At 41.4% G+C, this 21,661-nt stretch overlaps 1 protein-coding gene across 1 annotated transcript; it reads right to left on the bottom strand.

The window, feature by feature from the left end:
- Nucleotides 1-9,259: 9,259 nt before the first annotated feature.
- LOC114489501 (putative olfactory receptor 2W6) lies at nucleotides 9,260-12,564 on the bottom strand. Its single transcript, XM_036015674.1, has one exon. It carries the CDS (start codon nucleotides 12,063-12,065, stop codon nucleotides 11,112-11,114), a length of 954 nt encoding a protein of 317 aa, XP_035871567.1. The 5' UTR covers nucleotides 12,066-12,564; the 3' UTR covers nucleotides 9,260-11,111.
- Between the last annotated feature and the right edge of the window lie 9,097 nt (nucleotides 12,565-21,661).

Consider the following 21,661-nt stretch of genomic DNA (forward strand, 5'->3'; position numbering starts at 1 on the left):
TGCCTGGACTTTCCCGGATCCCTCGGTCCATCCCCAACCCCGGGGGTGCGTGTGTACTCAGTGGGGTTAATCACAACGCTCGGCTCTGAAATGTGGACATTGTTGGATCCACTTCCCAATCCAGAGAACTGCAACATTAACAATAATTTGCATTTACTACACTTGTCCTCCCGTCATATGTCACCATTACAAATTTTGTGTTCATTGTCCTCTTCCTTTTAAAAGATAGTTCTACACTTTTTGGAAAGTATGTGATTGTCTAATCTCTATGTTGTACACATGAAAGTAATGCAAAATAATGTTGAATGTAAACTGATTTTTGAAGAAAAAAAAAAGTTCTGTTGCATACAAATGCATGTCCAAAGAACACATGGTTTGTTCTAAAAGGTGTCATGTCACAGGTACTATATTTGCTTCTTTTACTCAACAATGTTACCAAGATTTATCCATATTGTTGAGTTAAAATTAGTATTTATTACTGTATAATGTTCCATTTGTGGATATAGCGTTGCATTCATCCATTCTCCTAAAGATGGGCGCATGCACTGTCATCTCGCTCCTGGGTTACTGCAATAACCTCGTCAGTGGTCTCCCTGCTTCTACCAGTGTTCCCACAGTCTGTTCTCAACAGAGCAGCCTAAGTTCCGTCATCTCCTGAAGGACAGCAAAATAGGCCTCCCTGACATATGCAACCTGGAAAACAGCAAACAGAGAGGCTTTCTCTGAACTCGTCTTAGCTGCCTAAAGACAGAACCTCCAAAAGCAATTCAATGGTCATAAATCCCCTCTTGGGGAATTTCTTCCACCAGGGAAGATTGTCACAGGAGATTGAAAATGAAGGGAATTAAAATTTACTATATGTCTAACATTTGAATAGGAGAGAACCGAATTACTCATTTTATGATGCTGCTGTCAGACTGTGCTCAAGCAATACTAAACAGCAGGATGAATGTGGCAATCCAGTAACCTTACAGCTGGCAATATGTTTGGATGAATGTAACTAACTCTTAAAGATAGTGCCCCAAAAGGAGAAGAGCATATAAAGCTAACCTAATGTAGATGGGTGTTCTTAGATTTTTATAGTACAGAAATATCCTTTTCCTTGTATTACTTTTAGTTTTACATTACATCTTTTTGGCCTGTCATTGCCTTGACAATGTTTCTGTCTTTTTCCTCTAAGTACTTATCTATTTAATCATTTTACCATAGGGAGTGATGCGCATAGATAACAGAATTGGATACTGTTTAAAAAAAGTTAGCCTGATTAAAATATGGATAGAGAATAATCCCACCTGTCCAGGAATTCCACACACTCTAGTTGTTGGTAATATGTGAAAAAAAATTAACAGAAGGAAAAGGAAAGTATTGGCACTGAATTTTAGAATTGTGATACCAACTGACTATGCACAGCCAGTGAATTTTCAGAGTTCTCGTTAAGTTGATATAGTAACTTTAGGGATCTTGAGGGCAAGAGTTAAGCACTATAAACAAAATGATATTTTCAGGCTCAGTCTGTGTATTTAGTTGTTTTATGACCCTACAAAAAGACCAAGGTAGCAAATAAAATATGTCAGGTGGGGTAGAGAGACAAACTGCCACATTCTGTACATGCAGCATTACTAGTGATGTTTGGAATGTAAGTGTTGCGTGTGGGTCACCGGCCAGCAGTGACCACGGAACACTGTGGATGGCTCGCTGAAAAACACGCGAGAAACAAACACACATGCACAGAGACAAGACTAGTTTCTGTGGGGAAGTAGGGACAGAATGGCCACCCCCCCTAGTGGGGAGGGCCCTGATTTACCGTCCATACATGCTTTTATTGGGCTCATTTTGCATAATAATTCAGGTAAAGTACAGTACTCATCAGGGGGAAGTAAGGAACTATAGAAAACAAGGAGCTCTGCTGGTCTATTGAGTGGGGGTCAAAGAGCTGTAAGACTTTGAGGGACCAACTTCCTCCTTGGACCCCTCTCATTCAACTGAGAGCATTCTAAACAAAGCAGGTTTCACAGTAATTTACATGTTCTTTCTTAGGCCTGATCACCCAGGGAATCCGCCCTTTCAGCACAGAGCTGCACCACCCTGTCATTGTTTCAGGCTTAGCACGGGAACTAAGGCAATAAGGAGATTTTCTCCCAGATGAGAATTCAGGCTATGTCAAAGCCGAGGAGTGAGGGTCCGTCACCCTCTTTTGCTGCAGCCCCCAAAGTCCTTCTTTTGGGGGGCCTCCCAAAGTGATTGTGCCTGCCTTAGGTCATTCCCCCCATGGGGAATCTTACCCGTCTTTGGCTAACCGACCAAGCCTTTTGGGATTCAGTTATGAATAAAGCAGCAGAAGCAGCATTCCTGCCAGGGAGACAAGCTTTTGTCTCCTTGCTGGCTTACGGTTCCAAGGGCGTTCCCTTAGCCTTAGCCTAGGCGGGGGTTTCAGCTTCTGATACCAGTCAGGGCGGTTCCCAACATGTAAGTATATCCTAGGGCATAAATTTCTACATTTGAGTGTATTTTATGGATTTCAAAATTATATTCTATTGCATGTGAGGTAAGTGCAAATCCAGTTCTATAAGATTATGATACACATTTAAAATAACCTCTCTCTGCATCTCTTTCTTGTTTCTGATTGCTCTCTGTTTTTACTTCACCCTTATTTTCTCAGAAAGCAGACTTTTCATATCTATGACTGATGTAAACACAAGGGCCATTATTTGACTTTTATATTAAATATCAATGATATTACTTTTTGTTATAACGTGGAGCTAAATTGGTACAAGATATATCAATTTCAATGAATATGTCATTTATTCAAATAGTTGTATGCCAAACCCATGTCTTTCATGCTAGATTCTTCCTTCTTTTAATATATAGTTTGAATTGCTCAAAGGTTGGTCTTGACAGGAAATGTAGGCTAACAAAGGTTGGAACAGAAAAATGGGAGTTCTTTCATGGAGCTTATCCTACTGGGTTTCTCTGACAGGCCTTAACTAGAGCTGGTCCTCTTTGTGGTTCTTTTGATCTTCTGTATCTTCACTTTGCTGGAAAACATGACATCACCACATTGTCACACCAGGTCCTACATCTCACACCCCTATGCGCCTTTTCCTCTCCAACCTAGGTTTCCTGGACGTGTGTTACACCACCAGCACTGCTCCACTGCTCCGGTTAACCTCAGCGCAGACAGGTCTCTCTCCCTTGGTTGTTGTGTAGTCCAGCTGCGTATCTCTCTGGGGTTGGCATCTACAGAGCACATTCCCTTGGGACTTACGACATTTGACCGCTGCACAGCTGATGGCAGGCCCCTCCACTGCGCTGTGATCCCACGCCCCCATCTCTGTGCCCTGGTGGCTGCTGCTTCATGGATCACCAGTTTTGCCAATTCTTTCTTGCAAATAGTGTTCATCTTTTTATCTTTAATTCTATTAAAGCACTAATTTTCAACCTTTTTCATCTCATGGCACACATAAAGTCATTACTAGAATTCTGCAGCACACCAAAAAATATATATTTTTTGACAATCTGACAAAAAATAGGTATAATTTTGATTCATTCACACCAGATGGCTATTGTGTTGGCTGTTGTCATTTTTTTATTTGAAGGTCTAAGCAAAAGGAAGTTTGTATCCCTAAATAGTCAGCTATTGCATGTTTTAAAAATGCTTGAGGCACACTGGTTGAAAATTGCTGTATTAAAGGCACATATTACTTTTATTGACTTGCATATATTGAATCATCCTGCATTCCTGGGGTAAATACATCTTGATCTGTATTAAATACTGTGTTTTTTTTGGTAGTGTTTATCTGGGTTTGTTATCAGGATAATATTTGTCTTGTAAAATGAATTTGGGAGCATCTTCTTCAACATTTTTTGAAGAGTTTGAAAAGTACTGATGTTCTTAAATGTTTGGGGCAGGAGGGGTAGCTGTATTTAATATCAGACAAAATAGGCTTTTTAAAAATGAAGATATAATTGAAATACAATATTATGTGAGTTTTAGGAGTATAACATAGTTACTCAACAAAATAGTCTTAAACCCCAAAATGATAAGATCATTATCTAGTGATAAAGGGGTCAATTCATTACGTTGTAAACCTTATCTGATGGACATCCACAGGAAGAATCAGACTGTGACCGGAACCCCAGAAGCACCCTAGATCTCTCCTTGCAGACACTGTTCCCCAGGGAACCACTCCAGCGACTGCCAACACCACAGATTCATTTGCCTGGTTTCGAATTTTATGTCAATGGAATCATATGGTGTGAACTGTTTTGTATCTGATTTATTTCACTCAACATCATGTTTGTGAGAATTATTCATGCTGTTGAGTGTACTAATTTATTTATTAGCTAATAGTATTAACTAATAGTTAATACTATTGTTATAGTATTTCCGTATAAACGATACTATCATTTATTTTCAGCTTCTTTAATTTATAATCTCCCACTAGAAGGTTAGCTCCATGGGGACAGGAACTTTTGATTACTGATATATCCCCTCTACCTGGAACAATGTCTTGTATGTAGTAGAATTTGTCAAATTAAGTTTAAGCTAGTTTTTGCCCTGGCTGGTGTGTCTCAGTGGACTGGGTGCCAGCCTGCAAACAAAGGGCCGCCGGTTCAATTCCCTATCAGGGCACATGCCTGGGTTGCTGGCCATGTCCCCACTTGGGGGCGCACATATCTCTTGCACATCGAAGTTTCACTCCCTCTTACTCCCTTCCCCTCTTTCTAAAAATGAATAAATAAAACCTTTAAAAAACTAATTTGTAGCCACTCAGAAGTGCTCAAGCTCTGCATCAGCTCCCTCTCAAGCCAATAGTTCTCCTCAGTAGTTTCCTTAGTGGTCCCTTGATTTGCTGGTTCCTGAGTGTAAATCAGGGGACTCAGCAGGAGACAGAACAACGCTGTTGTATGTGTGTCCCGCGAATAACTACAGGGAGGCTGGAGGTACGTGGAGACAGCTGCACCAAAGAAAATGGTCACCACAGTAGGTGACCGCACTGACAGTTATGTTCTAAAGATGAGAAAGGACAGATGAGATTATAGATTGGATAAACCGAGGAATGAGAAATGGTTGGATCTATTGATAAAAGTAGTTTTTCTTAAGCCATTTCTGCTTTCTGGTAAAATTGGAATATGGCTACGTTTATTCATTGGTTCCCCCTGGATCACTGTGGAAAGTCTTAAGAGATCCTTGGTGACATAGGCAATGAGTAACATTTAAAACTAGAGTTGGTGGGAGAGAGATTTTCAACTTCTGCAGCTCTTCACAGAAGTTGGGGAACAAAGCCTTAGAGATCTCATTAGAACAATTGTTAGAAAGGAGCGTCTGACAGCAAGGGTCTTGTTTTCTCTGCGTCCACGGGGATCTGGCTCTCAGAAGACTGGAACTCATTAACATGTTCTCCACAGATACACGGCTATTAAAAAGTTTCAGAAGGGTTTTGTGATTATAACTCACAAAATGGAGCAATCTCTAGGGATGTCTGTCTTAGAGGAGAAACCCTTGCGTAAGGACCGATTGCCCTGGGAGCGGATGGTGCCAGCGCCCCTCACTGCGGGGTGCGTCGCTTCCTCAGAGCCGCTCAGCAGCCCTGGGATTCACCCAACGATATCTTCTGCACCATCACATCCCAACTTCCCAAACACAGCTGGAACGATCATCCTTCGCTTTGGGAGGGCACTTTGTCAAGCAGCGACGTAACCGGCATATGGAGGAGAGCTGCCTCCTACCAGTGACACTGTGTTGTTCATTCTATTGTGTTAATGGCTCACTGTTCTCCACTCCACGATATTTCCACTTCCCATGAGTATTGTGTTCACTGCCATGTTCCTAGCAAAGTGTTAGTACATAATAAATCAGCATTTGTTGATTATATGTGTTAATTTATAAAGGATAGTAAATAGGTGAAGACTTCCTATCTTTTAAAATATACATTTTTGAAAAAAATGAGCATAGGTAATTTCTTCTAAAATATATTTTATTGTTTATGCTATTATAGTTGTGCCAGCATAGGTACTTTTTGATGGAGTAAACTCTGAGGGCAAGGGCACTGATTTTATATTGACAGTAAAATGGTGACTTTACTTCTTCATGTGTCTCTATTTACCATTAGTCCACATTCCTTAGGTTTTGACAACCATGTACATGTAGTTTAAAAATAAATAAAAAGAATACATATAAAGACAAGGGAACAGGCAATATATGATAAAATTGAAGAGGCACATATTCTGTATCTGAAAAATTTTATATATATAGGAAAACTCTTCCCCATGAGACAGGAATATTGACGATAGCTTTATTTGTAATAGCACAGACCTGGAAGGCACCTAAATGAATATTAGTTAGAGATCAGATTAAGACCCTGTGGTGCATTCACATAAGGGAATGTATTACAGTGCAGAATGCATCTAAATAGATACAACCCAATGACATTAAATGAAGGTGAAGAAAGTTTTTGCATCCGTTGGTGTGATCATACAGGGAGCTGTGAGCCCTGTTAGCTGTTTAACCTTGACCGTAAGTGCCATGGAGGGCTTGGGCAGAAGTGAGTGCTGCTGTGGTTTCAACCTGGGTGTGCTGTTAACAGACTCACATTTTTGTTCCAGCGCAGGGGAATAAATTGGAGGGGAATAAGGGTAGAGGCCAAGAGAGAAATCAGGAAATCATTGTAGTTTCGTGGGTGAGCCATGACAATGGAAAGCAAAAACAAATTCGAGAAATACGGAGACACTGAGGAAGATAAACTCACAGAGTATTTACTGCAAGCAAACAATGAGAAAAAGGACTGGCTCATGGGTAATGCTTGAACTTCTCTTTTGACTAACTGAATCCTCTTCATAATCCTAATTTCAAACATTTCTGCCAAGCAACACCTCTAGTTTTCCAGCTGACTTACTCTTGATCCTTCAACCTCTCCCACCCATTGAGTTTACCACTTTTTCTTACTGGACTCATTCCTATCTTTCTCTTTCTTCCTTAACCAACATTTGCAATAAAAATAGCAATATCACAATTTACGTCATGTTCAACTCTCTACCAAGCCCATACCTCTCCTAATGCAGCTTAATAAGACTGCACAAAACTCAATTTCATTGTAAAGCCATGACCATATATCTCAAGTAAACTTCTCTTTGTTTTTTAAGGTATGATTAGTGGTTTATTAGAAGTTCTAAATATAAACTCGTAATGTTGCCAGACAATTGTGTTATTCTTCCTTAGTCCTTCCCTTTCCACTCTCACAGGTAACTACTTCACATCCTCTGGTTCATCAGATTGCCAAAACCTGCTTGCTCACTCTCACTCTCTGCTGATAAACTTTATGCCCAAATTTACTGAAAAACAGGCAGGCAATCAGAAAACACTTAGGGAGCACTAGTGATATGCATGAAAGCTTGCTGTGCAGTTTTGCATATTCCCTATTATTTAATATGTAGGAAGCAAATGATAGCAAGAAAAAATGAGGAAAAGCAGGATAGACTATTCCAGCTAAAATGATAAAGAGTCAATGAATAGTTACTTTCATCTAAGAGGTTAAATTGCAACATCAAATGAAATATTTCTTTAAAGAGTTTTAGTAGTTTGCTTATTTCATTGCTTCAATATACTTGAAGTGTGAACAATAAGATTGCAATGCCTTCTTCCCATTTTACAGTGAAAGGAAAGCATTCGGAAAAGAACAAGCTCAGGTCAGATCTCCCTGACCGGGAGCCTGGGCTCAGGTACCTCCGTCCCTCTGTTACTCTGAACTCTCACTCCGAACCACCTACCCCTCATGGACTGAATGCTTTTTCTTTTCACCTACCGGCTTTCTTCTTTCCTTCCTGCATGTTCATTTTACTGCTGTCGCATCCCCTTCCCTCCAGTTTATAAACATGTCATACTTTCTCTTTTAGTAACATCCGCTCCTCTGCTTCTCTTTAGAGTGAGACTTCTCGTAAGATTGGAGTTGATTTGACCCGCGACCTCTATTTCAGGTCTGCTTCTGCCTCTTGAGTTCACTCCAGTCACGACTTCACCCTTCACTCCGCTGACACAACTCTTTGCAGGTCTGCGAGGGAGAGACCGCATTACAGAATCTCCTGATCAGTTTTCCGTCCCAGCATCACTGGACTCAGCCACATTCTAGACAGTTGGTCTCTGATTCCTTTTGGAAACACTTTCTGCTCTCTCCTTCCAGGATAACCACTGATTTTCCTCCGACTCACTGAACACATCTCAGTCCTTCCTGGTGCCTCCTCACCCTCCTGACCTACATATTAGGCTGGCTGCTGGGACCCTCTTGCCCCACACTCATGCGCTGCCTGAGCCGGTATCTCTCGCATATTTTCCAAGCTCTTCCTTGACCCTCTGTGTTTAAAATCGCAGCCCTCCCCTATTTCTTAGCACCTGCCATCATACTTATCTTCACAACACTTATAAACGTTGCTATCACAAGTTTTATTTTTTCACTTCCCTGCTTTCCCTCTTACCCACTAAAATGCATGCCCAATGCCATGGGGATTTTTTGTGTGTTTGTTCCTGTACCCCAAACAATGACTGGCACAATATATATTTGCTGAATGAATGAATGAGGAGGAAAAGTGTGAAACCTAGAAAAAATATAAAATAGATTAAGTTTGTCTTGTACCACCCATGATAACAAGATGGAGAGTGATCTCTGATAATTGGATTAAGAAGCATTTATTGAGCTCTCTTCTCATAGCTCTTATTTAAAATCACAGCAAGTATAAAATCACACATGAGCATATGTGGAATATTTATTTCTCTTGCAGGAAGTTTGAGTGACATGGCTAAGAGGTACACGATGTGCACAGTAGGCTGAATCCCGATGTCTATTTCCACCTGAGCCTCCACCTCTGTAAGGGCCAGTCTGTAAGGATGAAACATGGGTTAGTGAGAGGGAGAACTGACAGAGGATAAAGCGAATGCTTCCAATATTTTTTCTATGGAGGTTATTCTGTTTTTCCCATTAGATGGTAGAATGGTTGCAATATATTTGATTCTTCCTGCTTTGTGCCCAAATAAGTGAAGTAAGTGATCTTGGTAAACTAATTTATAAATTAAGCAAAAGGTGGTGCTTTTCAAAGACATAGGGACCTTTCCCCCCTTGATATCTGATACTCGTTATTCCCTATAACCTGTAATGATGGTTCTAAAATTTTTAGAGAACAGTGTGATAAAACTTTCCCCTTGTGTAGTAAAGGGGAAGTTTTAAAGAGAATTAATTGGAAATTCCATAGGAAGCTTTCAAAGTCACTAGAAATTTATATGCTTTCTGCTGATATCCTGCCCCCACTCCAAGATCTTATTGGTTCTATAGTAATATTTAAAGAACAAAGAGATGACACAAATTTATTGCAATCATTGTTTGCTAGAGATTGATTCTAAAAGGATTTTTACTAATTTAGAAATGTATAGCATCTTTTTATGCCAGTAGGACACATACGTTGTTTTTCAGTGGAAAAGGCATTATGAGGTACCAAATTTGGGATATTGGCTGCATTAATTGTGCCCTTAATAAACATCATCATGACTCAGAACAACTCTTGTGAGTTTACAAGTAGGAAGAACCAACTGTGTTCTAATTTTTCCATTTCTTTAGAAAATAACAGAATGCTTTCTATAATGCAAATTAAACCAAAACCCCATTTCTACAAGCCCTAACTAATCTAAAATAAAACCCATTCTATCTGAACCAAGCATAAGAATTAGTACTCAAAATAGGAAGTGTATCTGAAAGTGATATATTGTGGGAACAATTTATTAAGTATTTGCTAGTCTTCTGAGGACTCTAGACTGACCTAAATTTTCTTGCAGTTTTTGAAGGAGTTTAAATGAGAAATTGCTAAGCCCATCCAGTTCCCCACGATCCTGCTGGCGGCACTCTCAAATGTCAGACTCCTTATTCACTTGCAGAAATTTTAACGTAACACATTTTCCCAGGTTATGAGATGGAATTCATCCAACAGATACTATTTCAGGCCTGAAGAGTGCCTGCCTTTAAGACTCATTTGTTTGACATAAACCATTCAAATCAATTTCTGTTATGACTGGGGAGGGGCTGCAGTCACTCATGTGAACATGAAGAAGCTGACGTCACCCAATCGTAAACATGCCAACAGCTCCCCAGAGCTCGACTCTCAATTCTCTGCCTCCTTCCAAGATCATCCTGATAACATGGGGGAAAGTGGAGATGAAGCATCTTCAAACATTTTAATCAAGAAGACCCCTTAGTCTTCTTTTGTCACTAATGGAGTATTAGGTATTGAATATAAGCAATAGATTCTTCCTGTTCTGTAAAGCAAATACCTCATGGTCTTGCTTTCACCCTTTCTTTGCCATTCTTTATTGCCTCAGAAAGTCAAACATAAATATCATTACAATCAGTCACATACATGATTAAAAATCTGCATGACCCACATTGGTGTTGGAGGTCCCGAGTGCTGGATAATCGAACAATTTATTTTGCCTCTCATTCAGGCATTTGACACTTATTATAAAAGTACACTTGAATTTTCTACAGAGAATAAGTAAGTACTTTCCTACTTCTAAGTGGCTTCTTTTTATATATACTGAGGACCCACTAAGTACAAATCATTGTGATGGAAGTTGGCACAGGTGCAGAAATGCCCGGTGTCCACATTCACAGCTGGTGTTTTGCAAGCAGAGCTCACCATTGAGGCCGGGACTGGAGCCCTCCCAGCGAGGAAAGGCTTAGATGGACTGGAGAGGAATGTCAGTGAGTGTCAGTTCTGGAGCAATGCATTTTCTCAGCCCAGCTAGCCCACCAAATTCCCTGTCTCATTAGGTGTCTTTTCGGCCCATAACATCAGAGTATTCCTTTACTTGCCAGGTGTAACAACATATACAGGATGTAGGTCAAGAGAGAATCTCCATCCTGACTGGTGTGGCTCAGTGGGTTGGGCATCAGCCCAAAAACTGGTTCGATTCCTGGTCAGGGAACATGCCTGGGTTGCAGACCAGGTCTCCAGGCTGGGAAGGCAACCGATGTGTCTCTCGTACATTTCTCTCTCTTTCTCCCTCCCCTCCCCTCTCTCTAAAAATAAATACATCAACATTTTTTAAAATCCCCCAATTTGATCACCTTTTACTATGTGTCCGCACCCCCCTTCCCTAGAACCTTCTTCATGGCCTCTTTGATGTCTTTGTTTCTCAGTGTGTATATGAGGGGGTTGACGCTGGGAGTGACAATTGTGTAGAAAAGAGTGAGGAACTTGCCTTGGTCCTGGGAATAAGTGTTTGCCGGCTGGAGGTACATGTATATGATCGTACCATAGAAGAGGGAGACAACAGTTAGGTGGGAGCTGCAGGTGTTGAAGGCTTTCTTTCGCCCGGCAGCAGACTTGATTGCAAGCACAGCCCTCGCAATGTACCCATACGAGGTGAGGATGAGGCTGAGCGGTGCCAGAATGATAAAGATCGCCAAAGCGAATGCCAGTGCCTCCAGGGCCATGGTGTCGACGCAGGCCATGCCAATGAGCGCGGGCATCTCACAGAGAAAGTGGTCCACCCGCCGGTGCCCACAGCGGGGCAACAGCAACGTCTGGGGTGTCATTATGAGAGAATTGCCAAAGCCGCTCAACCAGGCCACGGAAGCCAGCTTCCCACAGAGGCGTGGGTGCATGATGACTGTGTAGTGCAGGGGCCTGCAGATGGCAACGTAGCGGTCATAGGCCATGACCGCCAGGAGGACACACTCCACACCCCCCAGGGCCAGGACGAAGTAGAGCTGGGTGGCACAGCCCAGGTAGCTGATGGTCTTATCGGGGCCCCACAGGTTGTAGAGCATCTGAGGGACAGAGCCTGTGGTGAAGCACATGTCTAGGAACGAGAGGTTGGCCAAAAAGAAATACATAGGTGTGTGCAGCCGGGAGTCCAGAGCTGAAAGCAAGATGATGGTTATGTTGCCAAAGAGAGTCAGCAGATAGAAAGTGAGGACAACCACAAAAAGGACCAGCTCCAGGAGGGGACGGTCGGAGAAGCCCACCAGGATGAAGCCTTCAGGAGAACTTACATTGTCCCTTTCCGTCACCTGTGACCACATGGTGCCTGTTAGGTAGGAGAGAGAGGAGTGAGTCTCTGTGAAAAGTGTAGGTGTACTTCCTCAAAATAGATGGCTGGTACCATGGGAACTTCCTTGGAAATGCCGATGCCCCACCCAGAATTTCAATCGGTGTTCATTAAGTCACTGCACGGGCTGAGAAATACGGTATTTGGGGGTTTTTCAGGCTCTTGGCTGTGATTATTGACCAGCCTTTTGCATCCTTCTTTTCAGATTGGTAGGATGTAAAAAAACTGATTATTTTATAAGGAATCAACACTCCAAATTGTCCACTTTTTGTTTTTAAATGAAGAAGCACAAATCTTGTAGTACTATGTAACCTGTGGATAGGAGTGGTGGCTTGTGTCTCTGCATCAGAGAACCCGGCTTGCTGTTGGCTGAAATCTCATTCTAATCAGTGACTGTTTCATCAACACTGGGAAACCCAGGGTCATATCCAACCCAAGGGTAAGAGCGATCAAGCAAATCTTAGGAAGAAGATTACCTCCGTACTGTTATAGCTGCACCTTGATTCCATCCATTCTCTTTAACAGAACATGACCCACCACGCCCCCACCCAGCCCTGCACTAAACCTCTGATATTATGTTTTTTATCTACATGGTGTATTTTACTCCTGGGGTCGGGCGACTTATCTGAAACTGAGAATGCTTTGCTATAAAGATGAGAAAGACAGAAATAAAACAATTGCCAGGACTCAATCTCAATGGAGCTAATATTCAGTTCTTTTTTAAAAAACCAGCTTTTCCTTCCCTCTTACTCACATTTATTCTCACAGAGAACTCCACTTTCAGGAAAACTATATGATTATTTTATTTATGTATCTCTTATGAACCCATAGAAATGAAAGATTTTAAAATCTTTATAATACTCTATACTTTCAATTATTAGGCAGTGTTTGTATGTCCTAGGGGGAATGTACTGTGTAGTGTCAGTTAACCAAGCTCAAAGTCTTATTCTGATATTGTCGCATATTTTCCTAAGCAGTTAGTAAGTAATAAGAGTCCTGACTCTCAGTGAAAGGAAATATGTCACATCTCCAAGGTGACTGGGGTGCAGAATAGGTGTCGCTGCTCTCAGACTGCTTTGCTGGAATCAAATCACACTGTGCTGTGTGTTCCCCACAACAATTCTACCATTCTGCACCTTGAAATGGACACTTGTTGGAAATTATAAGATTATCACAGTCCTCAGTGCGGAGGCCACATCAAGCTTCCCCAGTGGTCATGGACGTACGTGACACTGTCTGGGGGGACAGGCAGCTTGGTGATTAGATAACTGGGGACCAGCAGTTACAACCCAGCCAGCCTGGTGGCTTTCCCTCCACCTCCTGTAAAGTGGAAATTTAAAACTGTACACAAAATAGTTAGGAAAGAACACACACACACACACACACACACACACACACACACATAGCAAACTGGGAGGGTACACAGCACATTGGTGATAATGAATGACTCTGGAGGGGAAATAGAATCAGAGATTGGGCCAGTCTTTGTCAATTTCCCTATGTTTAAATGATCTAAAATTATGAAAGAAGCACTGGCTGGTGCAGCCCAGTGGATTGAGCGCCAGCCTGAAAACCAAAGAGTCACCGGTTTGATTCCCAGTCAGGGCACATGCCTGGGCTTCAGGCCAGGTCTCCAGTAGGGGAGCGCTCAAGAGGCAACCACACATTGATACTCTCTCCCTCCCTTCTCCCCTCTCTAAAAATAATTAAAAACCTTCTTAAAAATTATGTCTCCTTATATATGTCTCCTTATATATGTCTCCTTATGTCTCCTTATATATGTCTCCCCAGTCTGTCTCCAAAATACAAGAATTAATTTAAATTTTAATATTTTAGAAAGGTCATCCTTCAATTTCCAGGCAGGGCACAGGCCTGGGTTATGGGTTTGGTCCCAGGGGCACACGCAGGAAGCAACAGATCGGTGTTTCTCTCTCACATAGACGTTTCTCTCCCTTTCTCTCTCCCTTCTCCTCTCTCTGGAATCAATAAAAACAAAAAATTGGCTGTATCGTGGCCTATTCTGTCTTCACATCCAAAGAGCAAGCCCAGCCCATAACTGAGGCAAACAAAGAGAGGGTGCCCTTGAGGGGCTTGCCTTGTCACCAACACCCACAGTTGTGCTCCAGGTGATTCCACCTGCCTGCCACAGCCACAGGCCACCTCAGTTCTGTGCTGGAGAACTCAACTGTCTCAGCTGGCCCGGTACACAGGTGTGGAACAGGTCCAGCTGTGAAAACTAACACATGGAAATTAATGTGCCCTGGCTGGTGTGGCTCAGTGGACTGAGTGCCAGCCTGTGAGCCAAAGGGTCATCAGTTCGATTCCTAATTAGGGCACATGCCTGGGTTGCAGGCCAGGTCCCAGTTTGGGCCACTCGAGAGGTAACCACAAATTGACGTTTCTTTCCTTCTCCCTTCCCCTCTCTCTAAAATAAATAAAATCTTAAAAAAAAAAAGACAAGAAATTAATGCAATGTCATCAGACATTATTGAATAGAGTAATAGGAGGATCTCTTTTGTTCACAGGGTGGAGGAAGGAGAGAAGGTGAGTAGTTTCATTATGAAAGTGTTACTGGACAGGAAACAGCCCCAGAGCCAGCCTGCCTTGGGCTGGGCTGTAGTGTGTGGCTCTTGACTGTGCAGGAAAGATTTCACAATGCAAGTCTGTGTAACTCTGAGGATGCGTTTGTCGCTGGAGACAGTGAAGCAGGGAAGGGCTGAGCATAGAAGGAGCAACACAAGAGCTCAGGCTTGGCTGTTGTCAGCTCACTGGACAGTCAGACAAAAGGGGGCCTTGGGGACAGGTTCAGGGGGCCAGCCTGGGACGAGCTGCCACTGCTTATTGCTCCCCTGGTTGCAAGTCTCCTGGGGGGCCATTAGAGTTTCGGAGATGCGCCCTGGTGGGTGGGGTGGGGGGAGCGGGTGGGAAGAAGAGAAAGGTGTGGGCGTGCTCCTGGAGAGAGAGCACAATTTTTATTTTTTTCTTGTTTCTGAAATCAACCAAAGGACCCACAAAGCATGACGTTATTTAACTAGGATTGTTCTCATGCGTTTTTTATTCTGACTGAAAGTTTTTCTGGTGGCTAAGCTATCTGTTCACTGCTCACTTTCCCCCTCATTTTACCACATCAAAATCCAACTGCTGTTTTTCTTTTCCAAGCCTTCCCTTTGCAAGCACTGCGTCTTTATATTTCAGAACTTTAAATAACAAATGGCTAACTCCTTGGTTTGCCAATAACAGTCTTTTAAATGATCTGTGTGTCTCACTTTCTTTACACTGAATAGGATGGCTTCTCAACACAGGAAAGGACAGATTTCTCATAGAAGTCAAGCACTTAATTATTTAATTGTATGATGCAACTGATCGCTTACCACATTTAAGTACATTTTTATTGTTTGGGAAATAAGATGAATGTGCATCTCCTCCATGACTCCTGATTTCAATTTCACAAGGTTTAAAAAAAATGGAGTCACAGAATGTCCCAGGATCAACTATCGTCTACATCTTTTACAAGGAGCCAGGATGGGGACTTACCACTCAGGCTGTTTGGAGAGATAACCTATCACATCCCAGGGCTAAGAGAAGTGCTGGTGTTTCACAGCCGGACAAGCTGCTCGTCTGTGCCGATGGCACTTGAGGTAAACGCAGAGCTGTGGGGAACCCAGAACCCTCCACACTGGAGTTCAAAGTCCCACTGTGAACACTCAACAGCACTAATACTGAGAGCCTATTATTCAATACCCTCTCAGGCAATGCAGGGCCATAATCAGTATTTTGTTCTTCGAGTTTTCCTTTTCAATAGATTCCACTATGTTCTAAATTCATGTCTTTGGTAAGAACTCCATTAAGTGAGTTCAGAATCTCTCCAGCTTTCTCATTGAATGAGTGATATTTAACCATCATCTTTACAACTTGATCAAGCCTATGTGAAGGTGCATAATATGTCCAAATGCCCACAAGTCAGCTATAGTCTGTGGTTAGAAAAACACAAAACCAAAACCAGATGACTGGATAGAGGCGGTCCCATTTCTTCCTACCTAGGATCCTTAACTTACCAAATTTGACGGCAACCTCAGACATGCCATGTCCACTGTTCTTTCTCCTTCTTGGGACTTCCCTTGGGAGCCCAAGTGGGATGGCCAGAGTGAAAACAAGGAGAAAAGAAAGATGACGTTCAGGAAATCTGTGAGAAAAGAAAGACAACGAAGAGGCCATGGGACCCAGCAGCTGAATCTAGACGCGCGAAGGGAGAACGTCGATGAACAAACTGCAGTTACACCACCCGAGGGCCCTGAGCACCCACATCCCCCTCCCGCCCAGGTAAGGAGGCCGAAGGCACCTCTGATGTGCACACAGGGAAGGGAACACAGCAGGGGCCTGTGGGTTCCAGTGTGAAAAGGAAGAACTTCTTATGGGTTTCAGAGTTGATATAGGATTGGACACTTCCTTTTTGGCCTCCCCCAGTGGAGTAAAACTTTCTTTTCAAAAATTCCCTGAACTAATTATTTCTAACAAGGGTTGGGAGAGCATGAGGTCTCAGAGGAAATACTACTCTTCCCAACGCAGACACACACAACAGGTTCACCCGAGAGAGGCGGAGAGAGCACACCAGACCCTCCGCACTGGGCCTCACTGAGCCCAGGAGTCAGCAAAGAGCTTTCAGGTCCAGAGTGGCTACCTCATTCTCCATTCAGAGCAGAGTGCAGAACCAATGAAAGATGTGCAAGGGTCTGCTGGTCTCCTTTGTGACATGTGTCCTCTGCCACCTGCTTGGGGTACACAGTGTGGACAAAGTCTGGTCACAGGCCTTCACCATTCTGTTTTCTTCAGATGAGCTTTCTATGTGATTCTAAGGTCCATGATAGTAAAGCTGAACTTGAATATTTTCCATTTAAGACAGCTATATCAAGAGGACAGTGGATAAAAAAAGAGATTGACTTTGACATTTAAAATTAATACAAGAACAAGCCCAAAAATATTAAAATAATCTTATTTCAATTTGCCAAGTTTGGTGTAAAATTATTATGTCAGGAAATTTACTATGTATCTGACTGACAAATGACTTCAGCTGTCATTAGAATACACGAACAGGTTTGGGTTTTCAGGAAAGACAAACAACACTAGTGTGCCGTGCACCTCAGACTGCTTTATGATCCGTTACGGCCCCAGGTGAACGAGGTAGAAACAGGTGCATCTCAAAAGCATATTTTTTTATGTCTACCTGTCAACGACTTCTGAGACAGATGAATTTCACATTTCATCTCTACACCCAGAGATTTTAGTTGATACACATAAGATAACACATAAAAATGTTTTGTGCACTTAAACTATTATTTAGATTTTAGTTATTATTATTACTATCATATGGATGACTAACTTCAGTGGCTGTTTGTAGATACTTTTTGTCAGGTAGAAACAAAACATATCTGGCCATTACTATGTCAAATGCTGTGTTTTAAATTTAAACATTATTAAAGTTATGCACTATAATCTTTGTTTAAATTTTTTTTTGTTTATTCACATGCTGTAATGTTAACACCACCAACCATATTGATGGAAATAGAAGATAAATAGAAAAAATGACAATATCATCTTTGTTGATTTGTAAATAAATGGCATGCAATGACTTTTTTGTCAACAGAAATATGGAACTATGTAGATGATCAATCAAAACTAGTTAATATTAATTCTGTATCCCAGCAAACTTCTTGGCACAATTAGATAATCCCTTCCCCTGAGAGCGGCTCCTTATACTAAGTCATTAAGCCCTCTCAGCCTAATAATATTTTCTCCTGGAAACTGGGGGAATACCTGGAGAATTTGATGCTCTGGAGAATTCCTCACCTGAGATCAGGAATCCCTTAAGAAATGAGTGGATGAGGTGCTTGTGGGGAGTTAACTCAATGGAGGGTGTGGATTTCTTAGCCAATGAAGACATTTCAGAAGCAATCCTTCAAGTTTTTTTTGCCACCTGACTTGTACTCACACCCTAACCTACCCATAATGCATCATTAATACACATGTGTAACTGATGGAAATATTATAGTTGTGGAAAGCTTTTTCTGTGAAATAAAATAACACAATGCAAGTGCTGCAGGTGGTTGTGAGTGCTGCTTCCCTGCACATGGCCAGCCCTGGACTGAGCCTGCGAGCCTGCACTGTCCTGTGAGCTTCAAGAAATGTGTGTCTTCCTTACTCTCGCGGCTGGCTTGGAACCAACCTCCATTTCCAGTTCTGTCTAAGAGCTTCTATTTATTTCATACTCCTAGTGCATGAAACTATTCACCAGTTTCCCTAAACAGAGAAAAATGGAATCTTCTCTGGAAAACAATTTGGAGTAAAGGGGAAGGTGAGTAGCCATGGAGAGAATAGCTAGAACTCTAGCTCAGAAAAAATCATGCACGCTTACAAACTGGAAAGCTTCATCTACTATCACAAGGAAGAAATTACATAGGAGGGTTTTTGCAAAAGTACAAAAGGTAAGAAGTATTAAATATCTAGCACTGCTCCTGATATAACACAGACCTTTGTTTATTGTGTCTTTAGCCAACTGTATGTCTCCTTACTTATGTGTTCTCTCAGATGGAAATGTTTATGCAAGTAAAGATAACAATGAAGGCTCAGTTCAAATAACCTTCCTGGGAAACACTCTTATTTCTCTTTTTTTAGAGTTGGCTATTCTTTCATCTGGGTTCTAGAGGCTCTTTATTTGCTATTTGCCTTTGTGCTTTAGCACTTGTTACACTCTATATTGGATTTTATTTTATTTTTTGAAAAGTTTTATTTATTTATTTTTAGAGGGGAAGGGAGGGAGAAAGAAAGGGAGAGAAACATCAATGCACAAGAGATACATCAATTGGTTGCCTCTCACATGGCCCCCGTCTGGGGACCTGGCCCACAACCCAGGCATGTGCCCTGACTGGGATTCGAAACAGGGACCTTTTGGCTTGCAGGCCAGCACTCAATCCACCAAGCCACACCAGCCAGGGCTTAGTTTATTGTAAAGAAAACTAAAAGAGGTGAATTATGACTAAGAGAATAAAATATGTATAGAGAGAGGAGAATGGAACATTTAGAGTTTAGCAAAATGAAAGAATTGAAATGCTAGTTGTGGTTGGCATGATCATGGGGATAGAGGACAGCAAAGGGAAGAGAAAGAAGTCCTTTACCTGACCTTCATAAAAGGAGTTATGGAAAATAGTGTCTCTGTTGTTTATTTATACAAAGTCAAGGACACAATGAAAAATTACTAGACATGACAAGAGGCAAGACCATATATATGATCAGTAATCAAGAGTTTTTTAAAAATGGGACCTCATCAAGATAAAAAGCTTTTGCACAGCTAAAGAAAACAGTATCAAAATAAAAAGAGAACCAACTGTATGGGAAAACATATTTGCCAATGATACCTCAGACAAGGGTTTAATCTCCAAAATATATAAAGAACTTACACGACTCCACTCTAAGAAGACAAGTAACCCAATTAAAAAATGGGCAAAGGACTTGAACAGACACTTCTCCAAGGAGGACATACAGAAAATCCAAAGACACATGAAACGATGCTCAATACCGCTAGCTATCAGAGAGATGCAGATTAAAACCACAATGAGATACCACTTCACACTAGTCAGAATGGCCATCATAAACAAAGCAACAAACAAGTGTTGGAGAGGTTGTGGAGAAAAGGGGGTCCCTAGTGCACTGTTGGTGGGACTGCAGACTGGTACAACCACTATGGAAAGCAGTTTGGAACTTCCTCAGAAAACTAAAAATGGATCTGCCTTTTGACCCTGCAATTCCACTGCTGGGACTCTATCCTAAGAACACTAAAACACCGATCCAAAAGAACATTTGCACCCCGATGTTCATAGCAGCACAATTTACAATAGCTAGGTGCTGGAAGCAACCTAGGTGCCCATCAGTAAATGAATGGATCAAAAAACTATGGTACATTTACACAATGGAATTCTATGCAGCAGAAAGAAAGAAGGAGCTCCTACCCTTTGCAACAGCTTGGATGGAGCTGGAGAGCATTATGGTAAGCGAAACAAGCCAGGCAGTGAAAGACAAATACCATACGATCTCGCCTTTAACAGGAACCTAAACAACAAAACAAAGAAACAAGCAAAATATAACCAAAGACACTGAAATAGGGGACAGACTGACAGTGACCAGAGGGGAGAGAAGAGGGAATTTTAGGGTGGAATGGGTAGGGTTTACAGGAACAAATTTGGAGGACACATGGACAAAAACTAGGGGAGGGGGGTAATGGGGGGGAAGAGGGGAGGGTTGGGTGGGTGGGCTGGAATGGGAGTAAGTGGGAGAAAACTATACTTGAACAATGATTAAAATAAAATAAAATAAAAGATATATAAGTGAACAAAAAAAGAGTTTTTTTAAAAAATATAGGGCACAGCAAGAGATCCCTAGATAATCTAGATTTTGAAATTAGTAGGCCAACATTTGAACAAAACTATGATTAATTTGTTGAAGAAAAATACAGACAAAACTCTCATGCACTCAGGAGAACTTCACCAGAGACTGACACATAAATAAGAAGAAAACACACATTCTAGAAATGAAAAGTAAAATAACTGAAATCAAAACCTCAGTCTGAAGATATGTAACATTATAACATAGGAATAGTGACTGGAAGATAGGTAAGAAAAAAAGAGACAAAAGCACCATGAAGAAAGAGAAAAGAAATGGAAACAAATTAGGAACACAATGACATACATGTCTACACAATGAGTTTAAGAGCCAATCATCAGGCATCAGAAGTGACAAAGAATGGGGCAGAAGCAAATCATGAAAGATAATGCCTAAGAATTTCCCCAAACTAATGAAAAATATCAACTAATGTATTCAAGAAGTCCAGTAAAGTGTATCAGAGATAAACATAAAATTAGAGATGCATAGAGGTTTGTTTTCTTAGAAATGATGCCGAAAGGATGATTCATAAGAGAAAAAAAATCAATACATTTCATCAGAATTGGAAATATGTGTTTTGTGAAAGACCCTGTTGAGAGTCTAAAAGACCAGCTTATGGACCAGGAGAAAATGTGCAAACGGTATACCTGTCAACGGTATACCTGTCAAAAGACTCCTAATTAGAACCTGTGAAGAACTCTCAAAACTCAACAGCAAAAATACATACAAAAACAATACACAAATAATTAGAAAATATGCAAAAGACATTACTTGACGTTTTACCACAGAAGAAACATTGCTGGCAAACACGCATGCGAAAATGTGTTCAACATCACTTGCCATTGGGAAAATGCTAATTAAAATCAAAGGAAATATCACTGTACACTTATATAAAAGAGCTAAAATTTAAAATAGGGATCACACCAAATGCTGACAAGAGTGCAGAGAAACAAGATCTCATACATTGTTGGTGGGAATGTAAATAGTACAACCCCTGTGGGAAACAGGTTAAGAAACTAAACATACACTTCCCGTGTGATGTAGCAATCACACCTCTGGACATTCATCCCAGAAACAGGAAGCCAGTGGCATAACATTTTCCAATCCCTTTTTCTGACTTTGACTTTTCTTGACTCGCTC

This window comes from Phyllostomus discolor, chromosome 14 (assembly GCF_004126475.2).
Source record: "Phyllostomus discolor isolate MPI-MPIP mPhyDis1 chromosome 14, mPhyDis1.pri.v3, whole genome shotgun sequence".
NCBI lineage: Eukaryota > Metazoa > Chordata > Mammalia > Chiroptera > Phyllostomidae > Phyllostomus > Phyllostomus discolor.